The sequence below is a fragment of the Lissotriton vulgaris genome, chromosome 4_1, assembly GCF_964263255.1.
Source record: "Lissotriton vulgaris chromosome 4_1, aLisVul1.2, whole genome shotgun sequence".
NCBI classification, from domain to species: Eukaryota; Metazoa; Chordata; class Amphibia; order Caudata; family Salamandridae; genus Lissotriton; species Lissotriton vulgaris.
Genome location: NC_141691.1, coordinates 832,896,221 through 832,917,217, shown reverse-complemented (window position 1 = coordinate 832,917,217; position 20,997 = coordinate 832,896,221). Strand labels below are relative to the sequence as shown.

General features: G+C 47.6%; 1 protein-coding gene across 2 annotated transcripts in view; it reads left to right on the top strand.

Annotated features, from left to right (window-relative positions):
* The window catches only part of DCDC2 (doublecortin domain containing 2), a 641,411-nt gene that overhangs the window by 435,782 nt on the left and 184,632 nt on the right, over positions 1 to 20,997 (top strand). For both annotated transcript variants that reach the window (XM_086965151.1, XM_086965150.1), the window contains exon 8: positions 7,091 to 7,191. In XM_086965151.1, coding sequence (XP_086821277.1) covers positions 7,091 to 7,191 — 101 coding nt within the window. The remainder of the gene's footprint in view (positions 1 to 7,090; positions 7,192 to 20,997) is intronic.

The following is a 20,997-nucleotide window of genomic DNA, read 5'->3' as shown; positions in this document are numbered from 1 at the left end:
TTGTAAGGTACATATTTTAGGTTAATGATTCTTTCTTGTTATAATGTGTACCAGAGTTTTAGCTGGCAACCCTACATTGAAAACTTGGGGCAACGTTTGAGAGCCTGCTGAAATAGCAGACTTCAAGTCCTGCCAGAGGTGCATCACATCCTTTCCCCTCCCTCTTGTCACTGGGCCAGCAAAAATGATCTCCAGAAGTGAGACCAACACTGGGATTGAGAAGGGAACAGTGCAGGCCAAGCCCAAGTGTTTCAAAGACAAATACGAGTTCTGAAACAGAGGGTGTGGTTAGCACCATCATGAAGCACAATAGGAAGACAGTGGCAGTCATTGTGGACTCCAGTGCATAAATGCTAGGAGGTGCACAGTTCCCTCCTCTACATGGTGCCCAGTCAGTAGAACTAACCTAGTCTCAAGGTGCTTTGTCGGACAGTACAAGGTGCTGCAATGCATTCTCTGTTCTCCAGCACCCAGCTCAGGCATTCCCATACTATTGCTACGTAGATGCTGAGAATCTCTCGAGGGCCCCGCACAAGAAAACAAAAAACAGTACAATTTCAGCAGTGATTAAGAGCTTGTTGAAATTGGGGTCATCATATTGTGACTGTTCTCTGGAGGTTTTTGAGGGAATATGCAGCTGAGATAATTACCCTGATAACAGTTGATGTACCTTTGTTAAAAAATGAGCAGAATAAAATCTGAGAAGAGAAGTTGCATTTCTATGCACAGTCGTGTGGGTGGGTAATAGAAGTCCACTCATGGCTTTAAGATTTGTACCATTAGAGGGAATGGTTACCCAAAGATATGTACTCTTTAGCAGTGAGCATAGTTTATAAATAGATGGGATCCTTTTCCCTAAAGAAAGTATCTCAGTGCTCATTCCTTGCCTAAAGAGTTTCTTTGTGTGATGTGGGAGAAGCAGAAACCTTGCATCACATAATGACAGGGAAGGGGGTCTATGTGGTCTGTCATGACTGGTCCCCTGATTGTATGGAGTGTGCATGAGACCTCTTGAGTACATTTACAGTAAGTTACCTTTGTTGTGGTTCCTCTTAGTTTTATGTAGCACCTGAGGTCGTAGGTTACTCTCTAGGAATAAGTGATAGTGCTGCTTTCTACCACTTCTTGCTGCATGCCCCATTCTCCCTGTAGAGTTCTTTGAAAACCCAAGTGCAACTATCTGTCTTTGAATACACACCTTTTTGAATGCACCTACAAAGATCCTTTGGTGCTCAGTAATCATGGACCAAGCCTGTATTATCGGGGCAGCCTGAAGCCTGACAGGAGCAACAGCTTAACAATGACTATGGCCGAAGGCAAAGCCAAGGACTGCACACCTTAGCTACAGAAGTGAGCTGCTGTCCTTCCTCTGCATCATGTGTCTTGTTCTGCTGGATAGAGAAGATTCCAGCTACAGCACTCAATTGGCCATAGGTCATTTGGATTCCAGTCCACTTGAGCAACACATTCTGTATGGATAGATGAGATAGAGCTGTGGCACAACAGAAAGGAAAACTGCTATTTATCATGAATTTCTACCCCTAGATTACGGTGGCTTCAACTTCTGGAGATAAATATCATTGTCCCAGATTGTCATTGATGGGGTTGTTGTCAACAGAGTTGGCGTCGAAAACCGGAACATCTTTGGTAATTTTGTAGACTATGCCGGCGGCAATTGTTCGACAATCGGTGTGTCCTGAACGTCAAAGCTGGTGCCATTGAAGATGATCTGGACGTTGTCGATGTTGTGGATGTCGATGGGGTCGACTCTGGTATCGATGATGTCATCAGCAGCTTCATCGTGGAGTATGGTGTCACAGGTGACAATGGTAATGGTGTCAGGGGTGGATCGCTCTTCACTGCCGCTGATGGTGAAATCACTGGTGGAGGCAGAAAATCAATTAGAAGGCTCTGAGGGGCTGTTTTTGTTTTTTGTTTGCACAGACTTGTGTTAATGATTTTTTGAATGTTTTTCTGAGTAAACTTCAGTACCTTTATGTGAGGATGGGGTCGCTGGCATTTTAGATTCTCGATCAAGTTTTATGGAAGTGCTTGGAGGAACACTTTTCATGGTATCATCCCCTGAAGAGAGGGCATCCAACCCGAGAAGGAGGTCATTTCTTTTTTTTTCAACAAATAAAGTGCTGCCTTTCAGAGTTTTTGTAGGAAAAGTATTACAAATGTCACAGTGTGAAGGCTTGTGTTTATGATAAAAGAAATAAAGAATTGTGTCATAACAGTCATCAGAATCGACCTTATCCAGCCACATTTAGAGCAGGCCTTAAAATTAGATTTTTTTCTCACTATTAGTCTTGGTGACAGTTAGTAAATGAAAAGGTCTCCCTGGCCCAGAAAATAAAGAATTTCCCTTAAAGAATCCTAGAGTAGGTTGCAAACTGAGAATAGGTCTGGTTCAGACTGATGGCAGACCTGAAAAGCAACAGTATAAGGTCACTGAAAGTTTAGAGCAGAGTTCTGCTTGGGGACACCCGCACACAATTTGCAGTAGAAATGAACCCCGAGCGGAATTTGCGTAGTTCTGCTACGCGGAACTCCACAAAGTGACAAAAAAACTCCACCAAGCTACGCGTAGTTCCGCGAGTGGCAGATTGGGTTACCTTGCGCATTTTGCACTGATTTTTAGTGCCGGGTGTTTCTCCTGCACTGTAAAATCAGCGCAAACAGCATCTCGCACAGTGCAAGATGGCACTTCTTCTTTCTGCCTCTCGAGTAGAAGTTCTACTTGAGCAGCAGCTTCCTCAAAGCGAACTGAAGGTTTCTCAACACTAGCGGTATCAACCATCTGCGACCGCCCACATTGAGAAATCTCGCAGCGAAGTGGTCTAGCATTGGATTTTACTTGCTCGTGCTCGGCAACTTACCCAACTTACGAACGCGAGCGAGGAAACAACTCCACTGCGCAGACTGGAGTGTTTTGGAACACCGCGAGGTCAGCCGAGTACGAACAACTCTGCAAACTCTGCAAATGGAGCAGAGTTCACGGCTCAGGATTAGTAGAAATCTAAGCTATGGTGTCCTCTAGGAGGAGTAGCAGAGCTGGCACGTCCACGTTAGTGGCTGAAGTGTGACTTGCTTCAAATGAGGTGGATGTGATCCTAAACAAACACTGTTGTTGAGGCCTATGGCCATTGTAACTCTGTGTACTGCTATTTAAGATTACTGGGGGATTCACAGCCTGACAACAGGGAATTATTAAAGAACATGAATATATGAAAGAGACCAACACTGTAGATGTGGTGTAGAGTAGAGTGGGATAGAGATGGGTGACATATTGTGGTGCAGAGTAGAGTGGATTGGCATAAGGTAGAGTGGCATAGAGTCGAGTGGTGTTACATAGAGTGGACTAGCGTTTAGTAGAGTGGCATAAAGTGGTGTGGCATACAGTCAAATTTTATAGAGTAGAGTGGCATAGAGTGGAGTAGAGTGGCTTAGACTGGAGTGGTGCAGAGAAGTGTGATGTAGAGGAGTGAGGCATAGAGTAGAGTGGAGCAGAGTGGAGTGGTGTAGGGCAGAGTGGTGTAGAGTGGCATAGAGTGGAGTAGAGTGGCTTAGACTGGAGTGGTGCAGAGAAGTGTGATGTAGAGGAGTGAGGCATAGAGTAGAGTGGAGCAGAGTGGAGTGGTGTAGGGCAGAGTGGTGTAGAGTGGCATAGAGTAGAGTGCTGTAGACTAGAGTGGTGTAGAATGCAGCGGCATAGAGTGTAGTGAGGTAGAGTGAAGTGGTATAGAGTAGTGTGGTGTAGAAAGGCATAGAGTAGAGTAGCTTAGAATGGAGTGGAGACGCATAAAGTGGCGTAGAGTTGAGTGGAGTAGCAAAAAGTGGCGTACAGTAGAGCACCATAGAGTAAATTGGCTTAGAGTTGAGTGGCATAGAGTGGAGTGGCATAGAGTTGAGCTTCATAAAGTAGAGCAGCATAGAGTGGATTGAAGTAGAGTGTAGTGGCGTAGAGTGGTGTAGAGTAGAGTGAAGTGGAGTGGAGTGGTGTAGGATAGAGTGACATAGAGTGAAGTGGCGTGGAGTAGGATTGCATAGAATAGAGTGGCAAGAGCAGAGCAGGGTGACTTAAAGTGGTGTGGAGTAGAGTGGTATAGAGTGGCCTAGATTGGAGTGGCTTAGAGTAGAGTGGCATAGTGTAGACTGCAGTGGCATAGAGTGCTGTAGAGTGGGGTTGTGTGGAGTGGAGTGGTGTAGAGTTGAGTGGAGTGGCGTAGAGTTGACTGGAGTGGAGTGCCATAGAGTACAGAGGCATGCCTGGGGAATCACACGCCCACAATGTGAGGTAGAAATCTAAGCAATGGTGGCCTCTAGGAGGAGTAGGCCTATAGGGGGAGTAGTTAAGCTGGCATGTCCACATTATTGGCTGAAGTTTGACTTGCTTCAAATGAGGTGGATGTGATACTAAACAAACACTGGTGTTCAGGCCAATGATCATTTTAACACTGTTTACTGCTATTTACGATTACTGGGGATTTCCAGCCTGACAACAGGATAAGATTGAAGCATGTGAATTTATGAAAGATGCCAAATCTGTAGAAGTGGCACAGAGTACAGTGGGGTAGAGTTGAGTGACATAGAGTGGAGTTGTGTAGATGGACTGATGTAGGGTAGAATGGCATAGAGTTGAGTGGTGTGATGTAGAGTGGAGTTGCATGGTGTATAGTGGAGAGGCATGCAGTAAAGTGACATACAGTTCAATTGTATAAAATAGAGTGGCACACAGTAGAGTGGAATAGAGTAGAGTGACGTAGCATGGTGTGGAGTGGCGTAGATTAGAATTGTGTAGAATAGAGTGGCAAAGAGTAGAGCAGGTGGCATATAGTGGTGTGGAGTGGAGTAGAGTGGTGTGGAGCAGAGTGGTCTAGAGTGGAGTGACATGCAGTGGTGTGGAGTGGCGTAGATTACAGTGGCACAGAGTGGAGTGGAGTGAAGTGACGTAGAGTGAAGTAAGAAGTAATACATTTATGCATGATTAATTACAACTGTTGCATTCAGTACAGAGTTACATTTAATAAAACAATTAAAAGGGTTAAGATTAAAACAAGCCTTTGTGTTGAAATTAAAAGACATAACGTTTTTCATTTTGTAGTAGCACTACGGTCACGGGATTGCAGGCCAATTGAAGGCTTTATATGAACTGCATAATTTTGAAACCAGTGGAGCAGACAATTTCAGATATCTGCTGTTGTCTTAAAAGGTCTCTACTATTGGCCGCAAGAGCTTCCCAGTCTCTGTGCTGTCAGGTCAAAGAATTTTGTAAGACGACAGTTTAGCTGCACTAAGGAGGGATTAAAACACATAATCACTGCCTGTCTGCAGGTCCTTGCTCCGTGCTGCCTGAAGAGGGGTTTTAACAGGCTTTTCCGTATGTTGTCTAACTTCCTGCATATGCATATATTATGAATCAAAGTCTCAGTGTCATTCGCACACAAACGGCACAAATGATCAGCCCCTCTAAGAGGTGCTTAGAGTAGAGTGATATACCATAGACTGCAGTGGCATAGAAAGGAGTGGGGTAGAGTGTTGTAGAGTGGCAATGTGTGGAGTGGAGAGGTGTAGAGTCGAGTGGGGTGGCGTAGAGTAGAGTGGAGTAGAATGGTGTCCCATTGAGTAGCGTGGCATATAGTAGAGTGGCATAGAGTTGAGTGGCATAGTGCACCATAGAATGACATTTTGTGGCGAGGAGTGGCATAGAGTAGAGTGGTGTGGAGTAGAGTGACATAGAGTGGAGGAGGATGGAGTAGAGTAGCTTAGAGTGTAATGGAGTGACATAGATTGGAGTGACATAGATTAGAGTGGCATAGAGTAGAGTGTCATGTGTAGAGTGGAATGGCGTAGAGTGGTTTGGAGTGGCATGCAGTAGAATGGCATTAAGTGCAGTGGCGTAGAGTAGGGTGGCGTAGGGTTGAGTGGAGTGGCATAGAGTAGAGTGATGTAGAGTAGATTAATGTAGAGCAGAGTGGTGTAGAGTGCAGTGACAAAGAGTGCTTTAGGGAGGCATTGTGTGGAGTGGTGTTGCGTGGAATGGCATAGAGTAGAGTGGAGCAGAATACAATAGAGTGCTGTGGAATGGAGTAGCATAAAGTGGAGTGTCGTAGAGTGGAGTGGAGTGGGGGAGAGTACAATGGAGTGGCGATGAGTAGAGTGGAGTGCCGCAGAGTGGAGTGACCTAACGTGGCATATAGTGGCTTTGGGTTGAGCAGCATAGAGTAGAATGGAGTGGCATAAAGTAAAGTGGCGTAGAGTGTAGTGGTAGAGTAGAGTAGTACTGTTTTGGGTGTAAGTAATTAAAGGATCAATAGAGGTAGCAGATAGGGTGAAAGCAAAATAATTTAGAAGCTGTATGCCTGTGTTGAAACTAGGAAAGCACATGTGCTGTGCAGGCAAGACCTAAAAATCCCATTTCAGGCAACCATCCTGTCACAGTACAGCATTGTATGCAGCTAGTTTGCGCCATGGACTGTTACCCACCTCCAGTGTCTTCTTGCCCATCTTCACTGCAAACCCCCCGTTTTCCCCCTCCAGCGGCTCCATTATAATATATTGGTTCCCATTAATTACTCAACAGCGTTTACTACCCGATGCAGCAGAAAACATTAGACAAGATTTGAAAGCCGCAGAAGCTAAAAAAAACAGATTACAGCTAAGGTAGAGACCAGAGGCAGATGCCTCCCGTCTAACATCCCTCAAGAGCGAGCCGGAAGGAGGGTCTGTTTTTAATTCCTAATATTATGAGGTATGAGGGACGAGGGGGCTAGGAGGAGGCCTGTAACCTAGGTATTGACGCTATCGACTTTGTCATATGTCCAGAATCTTGCTAAGAAATTCAGAAAGAGACGTGGCAGAGATACGAAGTGGCAACTCTAACAAATACGTATCCGATTGACATGGGTGTAATATGGAAACCCATTTTTTAGGTCTTAGGAAATTGCGAAATACCGTTAAAAACGTTACTAAAAAAACATTGGAAACAAATGCGTCTCCCCGCTGATAACTGAGTTACAGTTCTTCAATTCTGCCACAAGGTGCCAGGAGCGTTCTTTGTTTTAATCACACCCAATTTTGTTTGCAGATGACAGCATTTTCAAGGCTGGCGATGAGAGATCTGAAACATGGGGAGCCACAGAAGTTCAGGAAGACGAAAATACACAAGTGGAGGTTCCGGTTGATCAGGTACACGACAAATACTGTTGAAAGTGCGCCACTGCGGCCCAGTCAAAGTGAACGTCTTCGATAGGCACTTCTTCATCTTTATTGGTGCGACTGTGCACATGGTGTTATTTTGTTGTATAGTTCTTTCGCTGCCTCGAAGCACTTTGGGGTATATTTACAATAACTGGCACATCCCTGCAAATAAGCAGGGATGCGCCAGTTATTGTGCGCCACAGCTGCGCCATCATGGATGCGCCGCTTTTACAATGCGGCGCACCATGGGGCAAAAACGGCACAGATGCGTGACGCATCTGTGCCGTTAAAGTGAAGCATTCCTGGAGTTGCGTTGCAAGTGTGACGCAGCTCCAGCAATGCTCTGGGGGCCCTATCTAGTTAATGCTGCGTCAATCCTTACGCCTGCTTCAAGCAGGCACAGGGCTTTGACGCAGCATGGCCTTAAAAGTGACTGAGTGAATCAGCCACTTTTAGGAGGCGTTCCTGCGCTGGAAAGCCACCCCATGCACAGGAACGCCTACATGTGGCGCATCTCCCAGATGCGTCACGCTGTAAGTACCCCCGCACCATGGAGCAGGATTTGCGCCACCGATGGGTCACAAAAGTGACGCAACGGCGGCATTAATGAGGCGCAAGGGGCTTGTAAATCTACCCCTTTGTTGTTTATTACATTCTTAGAAACTTTGGGGCATATTTATGTTATGTTATGTTATGTTAACCCTTTCGCTGCTAATGACGGAACGTTTCCGTCATGAGCATCGGTCGAGCTGTGCTCATGACGGAACCGTTCCGTCATGACCACACCCATTTGCATGGGGGCCCAACACAGGAGGAAATTATCCATCGCAAGGATGAGGTTAATATTTATTTCTTAAGCGCTCGTACGCCCGTGGGCTTCATGGCGCTATTGGAATGGAAAACACAACACAATGCTCTATAGGACACTCCACACACTACTCTATGGGTAAGCCTTTACAATAACTAGCGCATTCCTGCAAATCAGCAGGGATGCGCCAGTTATTGTGCGCCACAACTCCGCCATCATGGATGCGCCGCATTTACAATGCGGTGCACCATGGTGCAAAAATGGCACAGATGCGTGACGCATCTGTGCCAGAAAAGTGACGCATTGCTGAAGTTGCGCCGCAAGCGCGACGCAGCTCCAGCAATGCTCTGGGGGTCCTATCTAGTTAATGCTGCGTCAATCCTTACGCCTGCTTAAGGCAGGCGCATGGTTTTGACGCAGCATGGGCCTAAAAGTGACTGAGTGAAATCTTGTAGATTTCACTCAGCCACTTTTAGGAGGCGTTCCTGCGCCGGAACGCCTCCCCCCCCCTGCACAGGAACGCCTACATGTGGCGCAGGGCATTACAACGTGACCCATCTCCCAGATGCGACACCTTGTAAGTACTTGTAAGTACCCCCGCACCATGGAGCAGGATTTGCGCCACCGTTGCCGTGACGCAAAAGTGATGCAACGGCGTCGTAAATGAGGCGCGAGGGGCTTGTAAATCTGCCCCTGTTTTCTTTGTTTATAAGTTGGAAACCTTGAATAGTTTCTTTTTGTGTATGTCGTAACGCAGCATAGTAAAAATGAACTCATGTAGTTTAATTTGTTTCCTACTTTTTCTATGGCTATACACCTGCGGAGTTATTTCTCGCGAGTGTTAGTGGTGCATTACATTCGCGATCATTGTTGGTAAATATAGATTTCTATATCAATTCACACACACATTTAAAGGTTTGTTATGATACAGTGAAAACTGATAAAGTCCTGAAATTTACAAGTGGATTTCAAGGCTTTTTTGGATGAGTGCTCGTTGAAACATAACTGACTTCTAAATCTTTTTTTCCAGTGAATTTCAAGTTGCACTCACCTGCCTTGTTTACACTGCACTGTTATGTCGTGGCTATTAATTGGCAGCGCCCCGACATGCGATACTGCTGCTTGTTATGCAGTCCAGGCATTCCATACTGCCACGTGGTGTAGGCCCCAAATAAAAGACACAAACTCATGGATTCGTGGTAGTGTGTGCTCGTCCAGCTGGGAACTCCCTTCCCAACCTTTCGCCACGCCTATTTATTCGGCTCCGCCCACATAGCGTGGGCACGATCACCAGGTTAACTGTTGCGGGGGTCAGCCTCTGGACACCCCCAGCATTGAACACACAATATGCTCGACTTGCAACAAATATCGCGATGAGCGATATAACATTCCTCTCATAAATAAATAAAACAAACAACAACATGGTATACAGAAGCATATGTTGCAGGGATAAAACACTCAAATCAATAATACACATTTAGTGCCCCACACTGTCATCATGGCTTCAGTACATGCATTTACTTATCTAACAGAGATAGTCCTTCAATCGACTGGAAGGATCCGTGTTCTTCCTGAGTCCATACTGTATTCGACCTTGTCCGCCTCTTGTTCAGGACCCACACCCAGGGGTTTGAGGCTTCGGTGAGTTCTCCTAACAGGGTAGCTAGTAAGGACAGATCTTTGATGAATCTACTGCAGTAGTTGACCATCCCCAGAAAATTGCGCAACTACGTGATGTTGGTGGGAGCTGGGGCCTCTTTGATGTCTCTCACTTTTTCCGGGTCAGGAGAAACATCTTCCGTGGAAAAAACATACCCAAAGAACGACAGCCTCTGTTGGAGAAATTCACATTTGTCCCTCTGTAGTGTGAGCTCCGAATCCTGTATCCTTTGGAGTACTTGTCTCAGTCTTGTGTTGTGTTCTGGGATGGAATTGGTGTTGATTAGAATATGGTCACTGACGTTAACTACCCCTGGTAGGTCAGCAAGGAGCTCCTTGATGGTGTTCTGGAACACCTCAGCTGCGCTGGATATTCCAAAGCTCAGCCTCTGGTACCTTCTCAATCCAACATGTGTAGAGAATGTGGTGATCTATCGGGATGGTTCGTCTAGGGCTACTTGATGGTACCCAGCCCGAAGATCGAGCTTTGGAAACCAGCTGGCTCTACTTAATTCGCCGATCAAGTCATCAATGTTCGGAGTTAAATTTCTTTCCCTTTTGATTGCCTCATTGGGAAGTCTCATGTCGCCACAGATCCTTACCGCCCCAGGCTGCTTAGATTTTCTCGCAACCACTGTCGGTGACACACAGGGGGTCGGGTCGGGCTTAGCACCTTTTCAATAATTAGTGCCTCTTCCAGCTTTGCCAGATCCTTTTCTACTAGCGACCTCAGATTAAAAGCGACTCTCCTGGGACAAAGGGCGACCGGTTGCATGGATGGATCGATGTGTAGATGTATTTGCTTGTCTTTTAGGCATCCAATGCCCTTGAACACCTTTGGAAACTCATCCAGTATTTGATGTATTCTTTCTCAATGTACTCCGAAGGCGAAGGTAACTATTCCCAGTGCTTCGGCCGACTTACATTCAATGCGCCTCCTTCGTCATGTACATCAAGACTTCCTCCTCCTGGTGATCATACGCAATAGTGGTCTTAAACTTGCCTCTGATGGCCAGTTGCTTTGTCTGACCATATGCAAACACTTAGACTTTAGCAGGGACCAACAGCGGAGCAGATGACATTTTCTCATACATATCATTGGACATGATTTTTATGGTGGCCCCGGTGTCTATTATTGCAATTGAGGAGCAGCCACCTACAAAAACTTGGCACTGGGGTAAAGTTTTAGACACCGATCCTATCGTGAACATTGAGTGGACGGTGTGTTCTTCTCACTCATACTCATCCATTTAGCTGCTACATTCCTGGGTCTCTGGGATCATATTGACGTTTGATCTCATGACCCAACCTTTACTGGAGCAACACATTTTCATGAAGTGGTTCATTTTTCCACAAGCTGTGCACTTATTTCCTCTTGCTGGGCACTCCGCTGGTCGATGAGACTGGACCCCACAGTGCCGACATGTTTTTGCCCTGGTGCTTCTCGCTGACTTGATAGTGCTATGGCATTTTTGGCGACTGCATTCACTAGTTCAGTCTTAATGGGGGATTGAAGATCAGCCTCCATATGTGCCGCTCATGCTTTTGAGAGTTCCTTTGTCCTCCCTAAGGTGAGTATGTCTGCTAGCGACTTTCCGGATGCGCTCCCTCGAACTTCACTGAGGCGCATCCCTGAATTATCTGGCCCCTTATCTCTTCCGTCTCATTCTGAAAGCCACAGGTGCTTGCTAGCTCTTTTAGACATGCATGGAACACATCTAGTAACTCCTCGGGCTGCTATCTCACCTGCCTGAATACAAATCGTTCATAATCTTGATTTGTCATAGTCTCAAAGTGCACATTGAGGGCCTCAATTAGTGTGATGTGAGTTTTGGGTGCACCCTCTGCCACCGTCTTGGATATCTTGTAGACTTCTCTCCCTCCCAGATGCAATAACATGGCACATTTCTGCTCATTGTCTACTTTTGTAGCTTCAAAAAAGAGGAGTACCTGCTCTACCCACACCTTCCATCTCGGGGTTTGAGCTGACAATGCCCTTTCCACCACAAAAGGTTTTATTGTTGGGAGGGTCGGCATGATGTGCTCACCCACAACACTGTGTCTCTGACTTGGACCTGGCAATGGAGCGGAGTCACTGCTCTGAAAGCTGTATATGATCTGTTTCCCCCCGTGAACTATACTGAATCAATTGTCACTCACAGTTAGTTGCATCTGGAGGGTCTGAATATTAGCCTGGGCAAGTTGTATGGGTGCATCAGCTGAATGCACACAGTCTCTTGGCCACTCGCAGACAACGTGCAGGCCACAGCATGCCTTGTGCAGTCAGGCATCGCTGAGATGCAGCACAAGCACCGCCCACGTAGAACCCTGTGTGCGGCTGCCGCAATACGCCACATGGGGTCAAACCACCCACGTCACCAAATGTTATGTCATGGCTATTAATCGACAGTGCCCCGACATGTGATACTGCCGCTTGTTAACCACACTCCAGGCATTCCATACTGCCACATGATGTAGGCCCCGAATAAAAGACACGCAATCATGGATTCGTGGTAGTGTGTGCTCACCCTGCGCCCACATGGCGTGGGGTCGACCTCCAAGTTAACACGTTGCCAGGCTGAGCCTTTTGACACCCCCGGCATTGAACACACAATGCGCTTCACTCGCAACAAATATTGCGATATAACATGCACACAGTCTTAGGCGAGACCTTAACTCCAGCTACCGGCAGTGGCACGTGGCAGGGTTGGTAGTAGTTCCTTACTGGGCCTGCACTAGGCTTAATTTGTTAACTGCCAAATTTCGTGTAGATTCACCAAACCAAACCTAGTTTGGTTGAAACTTGTATTGTCCCCTCTTTATGTCTGTCCCCTTGAAGGATTCTTCAAAAATTGGAATTACTGAGGGAAAGCTACATCTGATAAATATCTTCCAGTTTTCGTGCTGATTCAATAAGCTGTACCAAATATATTAGCAAATAAACACTTAATTGTCCCCCCTTTAAATGTATTTGCCCCCTTTGATTGACCTGCATGAAAATGAATAAAGAAAAAGCCATATTTCACACAGGGCAATGAAATGCTGGCAAAGAATTAGTAATTAAAAAATGTTTGATCCCCCCCCCCCTCTTTAACTTTAAATTCTCACACTTGGATCTGCGCCTGAAAGAAATTCACTGGGTGTAATCGGTTAACTGCCTGCCACATTTGACATGGATTCATTAAACAACACTAAAATTTAAAGCAGTTGACCGTTTTATTGCAGCCACATTAACTTAGTCCCCCCTTGGTAGACTTTCACAAAGCTTGAAATACCAACAGAACACCAGTCCTTCCTTGTTTTTTCCAAATTTTGTTAACATTTGTCACCCCGTGCCAATGTTATTAGCAAATGAGCACATTTTTGGTTATCCTTTTTTAACCCCTTTGATGCTTGTGACGGAACCATTCCGTCATGCCTCACGGTTGAGCTGTGCGGATGACGGAATGGTTCCGTCACGACCACGCCCGCAAATGGAATGTTCACCGGGGGAGAATCGGCACCGCACGCAAGGTGTTAATTGAGGGCACTCTTAGTGGACCTGCACTAATTTGGAAATACCAAACGAAGCCTAAACATACCATATTTATTAAAGAGTTGGGTCGTCCTTAAGCCACTCTTAAGTTGAATCTATCAAGCCATACAAAGCCACCTTGCGTGGCCCTGTGTGGCTTGATAAATCTAGAGTAACGCAACGCATAGCAAATTGCTGCATTGCATCACTCTGCTACAGGGAGGCGTTCCAGGGGTGGAGTGTGGGAATTCCCATGCACCACCCATGGATTTTGGCGCATTCCCAGATTTTCCAATACTGGTAGACCCTGGAATGCGTCAAAATATCATTTTTTTCTCCTAGTTATTTCCTCTTTCTTTGTGTCCTCCATTCTTTTTGGTACTTGTTTTGAAAAGTGAAGGGCCTCACCTACAAGATAATGATGCAGTGTGGCGAGCAAGCCATTTAGCTGCGCAGTGCTGCATCCTTTTTAAAGCACAGGGATGCATCATATTAACAACAATATGATGCATCTCTGTGCTTTCCCCTGTGCTGGGGCACAATTGGCTGCCATGCACCAGGGCAGGCTCCCTGGGTTCATTTTGCAAGGGGGCCTGCAATGCGGGGATGATTCTTTTTGTGCAGGAAGGGGCACCTTCTTGCACAAAAACAATCATTAATGGCATGTGCCTCTTTCTATGCATGGTGCAGAATGCAGCACACTTAGGGCCCGATGTAGGTGGCCATTTACCGGCCGGTAACGGCCGATTTCGGCCGTTACAGACCGGTAAATGGGTTTTTGGATCTAGGGGGCCAATTTTACCGATTCTGTAAATTTACCGATTCGGTAAATTTACCGAATCGGTAAAATACCGAATCTGTATTTTTACTGATTCGGTAACTTCTAGATGTAGGTGAGACTCTTCTGAGTCCCAAAGGCCTTTCAGATTCGGTATTTTACCACCCAGTCCAATTGGGTGGTAAAATACTGAATCCAGGTGTGCATGCACATGTGTGCATGCACACCTATGCCATGTGACAGACAGACATGCCCTTAGGGCATGTCTGTGTGCCACATGGCACACATGCCTGTATTTGGGGTGCTAGAGGGTGTCAAAGTGACACCCCCTACACCCTTGCTGGAATCGGTATTTACCGAATCGGTAAATACCGATTCGGTAATGCCCATTGATTCCTAGGGGCTTCAATGCCCATAGGAATCAATGGGCATTACCGAATCGGTATTTACAGAATCGGTAAATACCGAATCTTAACGATTCGGTATTTACCGATTCTGTAATATCTACACCCCCCCCCCCTCTATTTTACCACTTCTTAAATACCGAATCAGTAAAATTCGGTATTTAAGAAGTGGTAAAATTACCTACATCTAGCCCATAGAAAGGAAAAACTAAGAGAAATAAAAATATTTCTCCTAGTTGCGCTATTTCTATGCCTCCAATAGGAAGGCGAGGATTCTGACCTATTCCCAGTTTTGTAAAATGTTATAAATCTGGGAATGCACCACATTCCATGGATGTTGCCTAGGAGCACTTGAGCTACACCCATGGAACGCCCCTTTCACGCAGAGTAATGTGTGAAAGGGGCCCATATTTGCAAGGCCATGAAAAGTCACGCTGGGTGACTTTACATGGCCTTGTAACTAAGCCCATTGCGTCGCAAGAGCATAAAAAAAAGTGACGCATCCGCGGCGTAATGGACTTGTAAATAAGCCCCGAAATATATTAATCTACAGGCTGTGAACACCAGTATATGTTCTCAATGGTAGCGTGTACACATGTGCATATGTGCAATTGCAGTTCTAATGTGCCATGACGTGGTAGGTAGCAGCACTTTCCTAGGCATCACACCATGGCAACAAAGTGGCTCACATTTGTTTCCATGAGCCAAGAGTCAGGATAAGATCAATGACCTGCTATTTGATGGCAGGGTCATCTGTAGCTCCTTCACAGCTTGGTTACATTCCCTTTTCAGGAAGGGCAGCTTCTCATGGAAGGCTCTGGCTGTGACTTTTCGTACGATTATCTCTTGTTTCAGTGTCTTATCGCTTATCCCAAGCTACAAGGTGACCTGGTTTGTCAACTGTAACAAAACGAGCACCGGCTTTATCTATTTTTTGGGGAGGAGCGATCTAAATACATTTTACAGGCGTTCCGGGCCATTAGGAGAGACCGAGTAGGTTGAGAGGCGGCGAGGCTCGCTGTTTGAAATACTGACAGCGAGTGAAGTCTGCCTATCCTTTTGAGCCCATGTAGCGGTTCATATACACTAAAACTATACAACGCCTGAGGAATAACAGGAGTTGGATGGGTAAACCGTGAGTTATCCCGAGGAGAGTACAAATTGTTATTTAACCTCACTTTTCATTTCCTAACGGTGTTGGCAGGCCTTAGCGTGCTTGGACCCCCGTAGGATAGGTTTTTTATGTTTGTGACCAGTCACCTTTTGGTATCTCTGGACAAAAATTCAAATATCCAGTGACCACACCAATTTTAATGTGAACAACTGGCCTCTAATAAAGTCTGTTAAGGCACGGTTGTGATCTTTTAAACACACACTCTTTGCACTGATCACCACTTTCTCACATACCTGCTCCGCTGCACTTGCAGGCGTGGTAGCACACAGGTGGGGATAGTCAGCCCCCCTGTGAACAAACCCAATGATGAAGCATGTCACCTCTAGGGTGAGTGAGGGTTCTTTTAGGAAATAATTAACTTTCCCCCCCCCCCCTTTTTTTTTTTTTCCTTTTGTATAATTGACCATTCACTTTTAGGGTAGTTTATATACCTTGTTTTTGTTGAGATACAGTGTTTTTCACAGGTGTTCTTAGGGCGCTCTTTTGTTGATAACAGTCATTTAAATAAGGGGTACGAGAGTAGCCGCCTTTCCCTTCCTCTCTTGTTGTATATATATACCAAAAAGAATTAAGCCACAGTTATTTCTTGGGGACTGGCAGCTCTTCGATAAAGCTAGAGATATTATGTCGATTGATAGATAAATCAGTAGATCAAGATAGGGACAGCGCCATAGATAGATCCATTGATTGGTAGACAGAGAAGTAAGGAATAAACGAAGGAAGGAAGGATAGATGAAGGATGGATGCTTGGATGGATAGATGGATGGATGCATGGATGGATAGATGGATGGATGGATGGGTGGATGGTTAGGTGATGGATGATGAGTGGATGGATAGATGGTGGATGATGAGTGTTAATCAATCAATCAATCACATAATTTGTATAGCGCACTGCTCAGCCGGAGTGGTCTCAAGGCGCTGGGGGGGGGGGGGGGGGGGGGGGGGGGAGGGGACCGTCACTGCTCGAAAAGCCAGGTCTTGAGTTGCTTCCTGAAGGAGAGATGGTCCTGGGTCATCCGAAGGTGGATGGGGAGGGAGTTCCATGTCTTGGCCGCCAGGTAGGAGAAGGATCTTCCTCCGGCGGTGGCTCTGCGGATGCGTGGTGCAGCGGCGCGGGCGAGGCTGGTCGATCGTAGCTGGCGGGTGGGCGTGTGGAAAGTCAGGCGGTTGTTGAGGTACTTGGGGCCCAGGTTGTGGAGAGCCTTGTGTGCGTGGGTGAGGAGTCTGAAAATGATCCTCTTGCTGATGGGGAGCCAGTGCAGGTCTCTCAGGTGGACGGAGATGGGGTTGTGTCGGGGGATGTCCAGGATGAGTCATGCGGATGCGTTCTGTATGCGCTGGAGTCTTTTCTGTAGTTTGGCTGTGGTTCCCGCGTAGAGGGTGTTCCGGTAGTCCAGTTGGCTGGTGACGAGTGCCTGGGTGACTGTCTTTCTGGTTTCGGTGGGAATCTATCTGAAGATCTTGCAGAGAATGCGCAGGGTGTTGAAGCACGATGATGAAACTGCGTTGACTTGTCTGGTCATCGAGAGGGAGGAGTCCAGGATGAAGCCCAGGTTACGTGCGTGGTCCTTTGGCTTGGGAGTGGTGCCCAGGGCAGGGGGCCACCAGGAGTCGTGAAGGCTGGCTCTGGCGGTGACGGGGTCGTTGGTGAGGGAGAGGATCAGCTGGGTGTCGTCGGCGTAGGAGATGATGTTGAGGTTGTGTTGGCGTGCGATGGCTGCGAGAGGGCCCATGTAGACGTTGAAGAGGGTTGGGCTGAGTGATGATCCTTGTGGTACGCCGCAGATGACATCGGTGGCCTCGGATCTGAAAGGGGGGAGGCGGACTCTCTGGGTTCTTCCGCCGAGGAACGAGATGATCCACTCCAGTGCCTTCTCTTGGATTCCGATCTTGCTGAGGCGCTGTACTAGGGTGCGGTGGCAGACAGTGTTGAACGCTGCAGAGATGTCCAGGAGGATGAGGGCCACTGTTTCCCCGTTGTCCAGCAGGGATCTGATTTCATCGGTGGCTGCGATCAGGCCGGTCTCGGTGCTGTGGTTGGCTCGGAAACCGGACTGCGAGGGGTCGAGGGATCCATTTGTCTCGAGGAAGGCGGTGAGCTGTCTGTTGACTGTCTTTTCAATGACTTTGGCAGGAAAAGGGAGGAGCGAGATGGGGCGGAAGTTCTTGAGGTCGGTGGGGTCCGCTGTCGGTTTCTTCAGGAGGGCGCTGAGCTCGGCATGCTTCCAGCTCTCCGGGAATGTGGCGGTGTTGAAGGAGATGTTGATGATGTCCCGGAGTTGGGGTGCAATGATGGAGTCGGCCTTGTTGAAGACGTGGTGTGGGCAGGGGTCGGTTGGGGATCCGGAGTGAATGGTGTTCATCGTGCGGGTGGTGTCTTCGGTGCTGACCGGGGTCCAGGCGCAGAGGGTGGTGGTGGGGGGCGCTGGTTCGGTAGTTTGGTGCGTGGTAGGTGCGCCGAAGCTGTTGTGTATGTCGGCGATCTTGCGGTGGAAGAAGGAGGGGAGTGAGTCGCAGAGGTCTTGCGAGGGGGTGATGTCGTTGTTTCCAGCGCTGGTGTTGGAGAACTCTTTGACGATGCTGAAGAGTTCCTTGCTGTTGTGGGTGTTGTTGTCCAGTCGTTCTTTGAATGTTGTTCTTTTGGTGGTGCGGATCAGCTGGTGGTGTTTGCGGGTGGCGTTCTTGAGGGCAGTCATGTTTTCTGTGGTCTGGTCGTTGCGCCAGGCTTTCTCGAGGGTGCAGCAGTTCTTCTTGGAGTTTTTGAGTTCGTTGGTGAACCAAGAGACTTTCTTGCTGCCGGGTCTGCTGGGGGGGGGTTCTTCTGTGGTGCAAGGTCATCTGCGCAGTTGGTGAGCCACTGCGTGAAGATGCGGGCTGCTTCGTTGGGGTCCGTTGTGCTGGTGGGAGGGTTCTGGCTGAGGGACGTGGTGAGCTGGTCGGCGGTGATCTTGCTCCAGCTCCTTCGGGGAGCCTGTTGTGGGTGGTGGTGAGTCGTGGTTCTTCTGAAGCTGAAGTGGACGCAGCTGTGATCAGTCCAGTGTAGTCCGGTGGAGTGGCTGAAGGAGATGTGTTTGCTTGAGGAGAAGACGGGGTCAAGCGTGTGGCCGGCGTAGTGGGTGGGGGTGTTCACCAGTTGCTTGAGTCCGAGGTTGGCGAAGTCGTCCAGGAGGGTGGTGGTGTTGCTGTCGTTGTTGTTCTCCAGGTGGAAGTTGAGGTCCCCTAGGAGGATGTAGTCAGCAGAGGGGAGGGTGTGCGGGCTGATGAAGTCTGCGATGTCTTCGCTGAATTGTGTACGTGGTCCCGGGGGTCTGTAGATGAGGGTGCCTCTGAGGGTGGTCTTGGGGTTGGTGTGTATCTGGAAGTGGAGGTGTTCGGCGGCGGTGAAGGTATCGTCGGAGTTGGTCGTGATGCGGATGGTGTTCCTGTGGACGATGGCGATGCCTCCTCCGGTCTGGTTGACGCGATCCCTCCGGGTGATCTTGTAGCCTTCCGGGATGGCTATGGCGATGTCGGGGGCTGAGGAGGCGTTCATCCATGTTTCTGTGAGGAAGGCGATGTCTGGTGATGTTGTGTCGAGCAGGTTCCAGAGTTCGACAGCGTGCCTGTGGATGGAGCGGGTGTTGAGCAGGATGCACTTGAGGTGGTTGTTGCCGGTGTCTGGCTTGGCGGGTGCGGTGCAGGTCCGGAGGCAGGTGAACTTGCAGGCTTGGCAGGTGAAGGGTCCGTGGGTGCGTTTCGGGGTGGCTCGGTAGCAGGCAGGGTTCCTGTTGGGTTTGAGTGCGTAGAGGGTTACGGCGTCGTAGGTCCGTCGTGTGGGCTGGCATCCTCGGGGGTCAGGGGGCCAGGAAATGGGGATCTCTAGTTGGCAATGGTTTGCACCTTTGCCCAAATAGGGACCCTAGCTTCTAGTCAGGGAAAGGGGTGTACACTCCTAAAATAAACACTGCTCATCCCCTCGGTACCTTGGCATGAGCAGACAGGCTTATCTCAGAGGCAGTGGGTAAAGCATTTGTAAACACATACAGTAATACAGTGAAAACATTACAAATGGACACCACACCAGTTTAGAAAAATAAGTAATCTTCACTAGACTTAACACAAGACCAAACAACAAAAATCCACAATACAATCTCAAGAATATGACTTTAAATTGGTAGAATTAGCTTAGTTTAATGTAGATGGTAAATGCAACACTTTACTGTCAAAGTACCTTGGATGTGTCACAGAAAACAAACAAAAGGTTTGCCGGGAAGGTGATGCGTCGGTTCCTTGCTTCGGGGGAGGTGAGGTGTCGGTTCCTTACTGCAGCGCAGGGTAGGTGATGCGTCCGTTTGTTACCGGAGAGGAGGCGATATATTGGTTTCTTACTGCGTTCTGGTTATGATGCAACAAGATAGCGCTGCGATGCGACGAGCCGGTGCGATGCGACAAAATGGCGTCTTTTGATGAGATGTGACAACTTGGAAGTGATGCGTGCACGCCCGACGGCCTTGCGGTGAAATCAATGAACTTTTGAGCCGTGACAAGCCCTGTGACACGTTTCTCTGGCGATGCGACGGCGTCCTCAGCGGCGGCGGCACGCTTCTACTGTGATGCAGTATCAAACAATGTGGTCGCAGCAGTTTGAGCAACTATTCATACATATGTAGTAGAACAAAAACACAACACAAATTGAAATGTGGTCATTAGATCCACCTCCGTGTCTTTGTATTGTTCAAGAAAATCAGATGCAGTACAAATCAAAGTATCTAAAAATATGAGTCTTAGATATGCTCAATCGGACAAGAGTGCGAAAGATTCTTATATATGCAGTGTACAGGGTGCCATGGAAAGAAAGGAGGATGGGGATACAGTGTTCACGTGTGGGTCGGGGACAAGGAAAAGCCGTGGTGACATATATACATCAGTATAATTTGCTGTATACATTTCCATACATGATCAAAATGTTCCCATTAAAATACATAACTCCGCAGGACCCTGAATTTATCTTGTGTGGTCTCACTAGAGTTTTTATTTGGAATGTAGTTGACGTTTCGACCCTTCAGTTCAGGATAAGTAGTGGTTCTTGAGGTGGGGTCTTCATCGGGACTAGGGGAGCACCTGTGGGAGACAAACGGTGTGTGAGGGGGTATTTTTACAAAGGTGTATGTGCTTTATTAAGTGGATAGGGTATGAATACCCACGTGTAGAACGAACGGGGGACCAAATCCGCCGTATTCACTAACGGCCTCATAATATGAGCCTGTTTCTGACTATTCTGCCCGGTTGTTAACTGTAGAATTCGACTCTGCCCTCCTTAGATGTGTAGATGTTAGTCTCTTGAATACTGTGGAAAACTGCTTTCCAAAACAGTCTTCCGAGATTTAGACTTTGTTCTTCCTTTCAGAAAACAAGGGATTACTCCCAGGACCTGCGAGCCGACCGTGCCACAGGCTGACCATTCATATGCCTCCATCT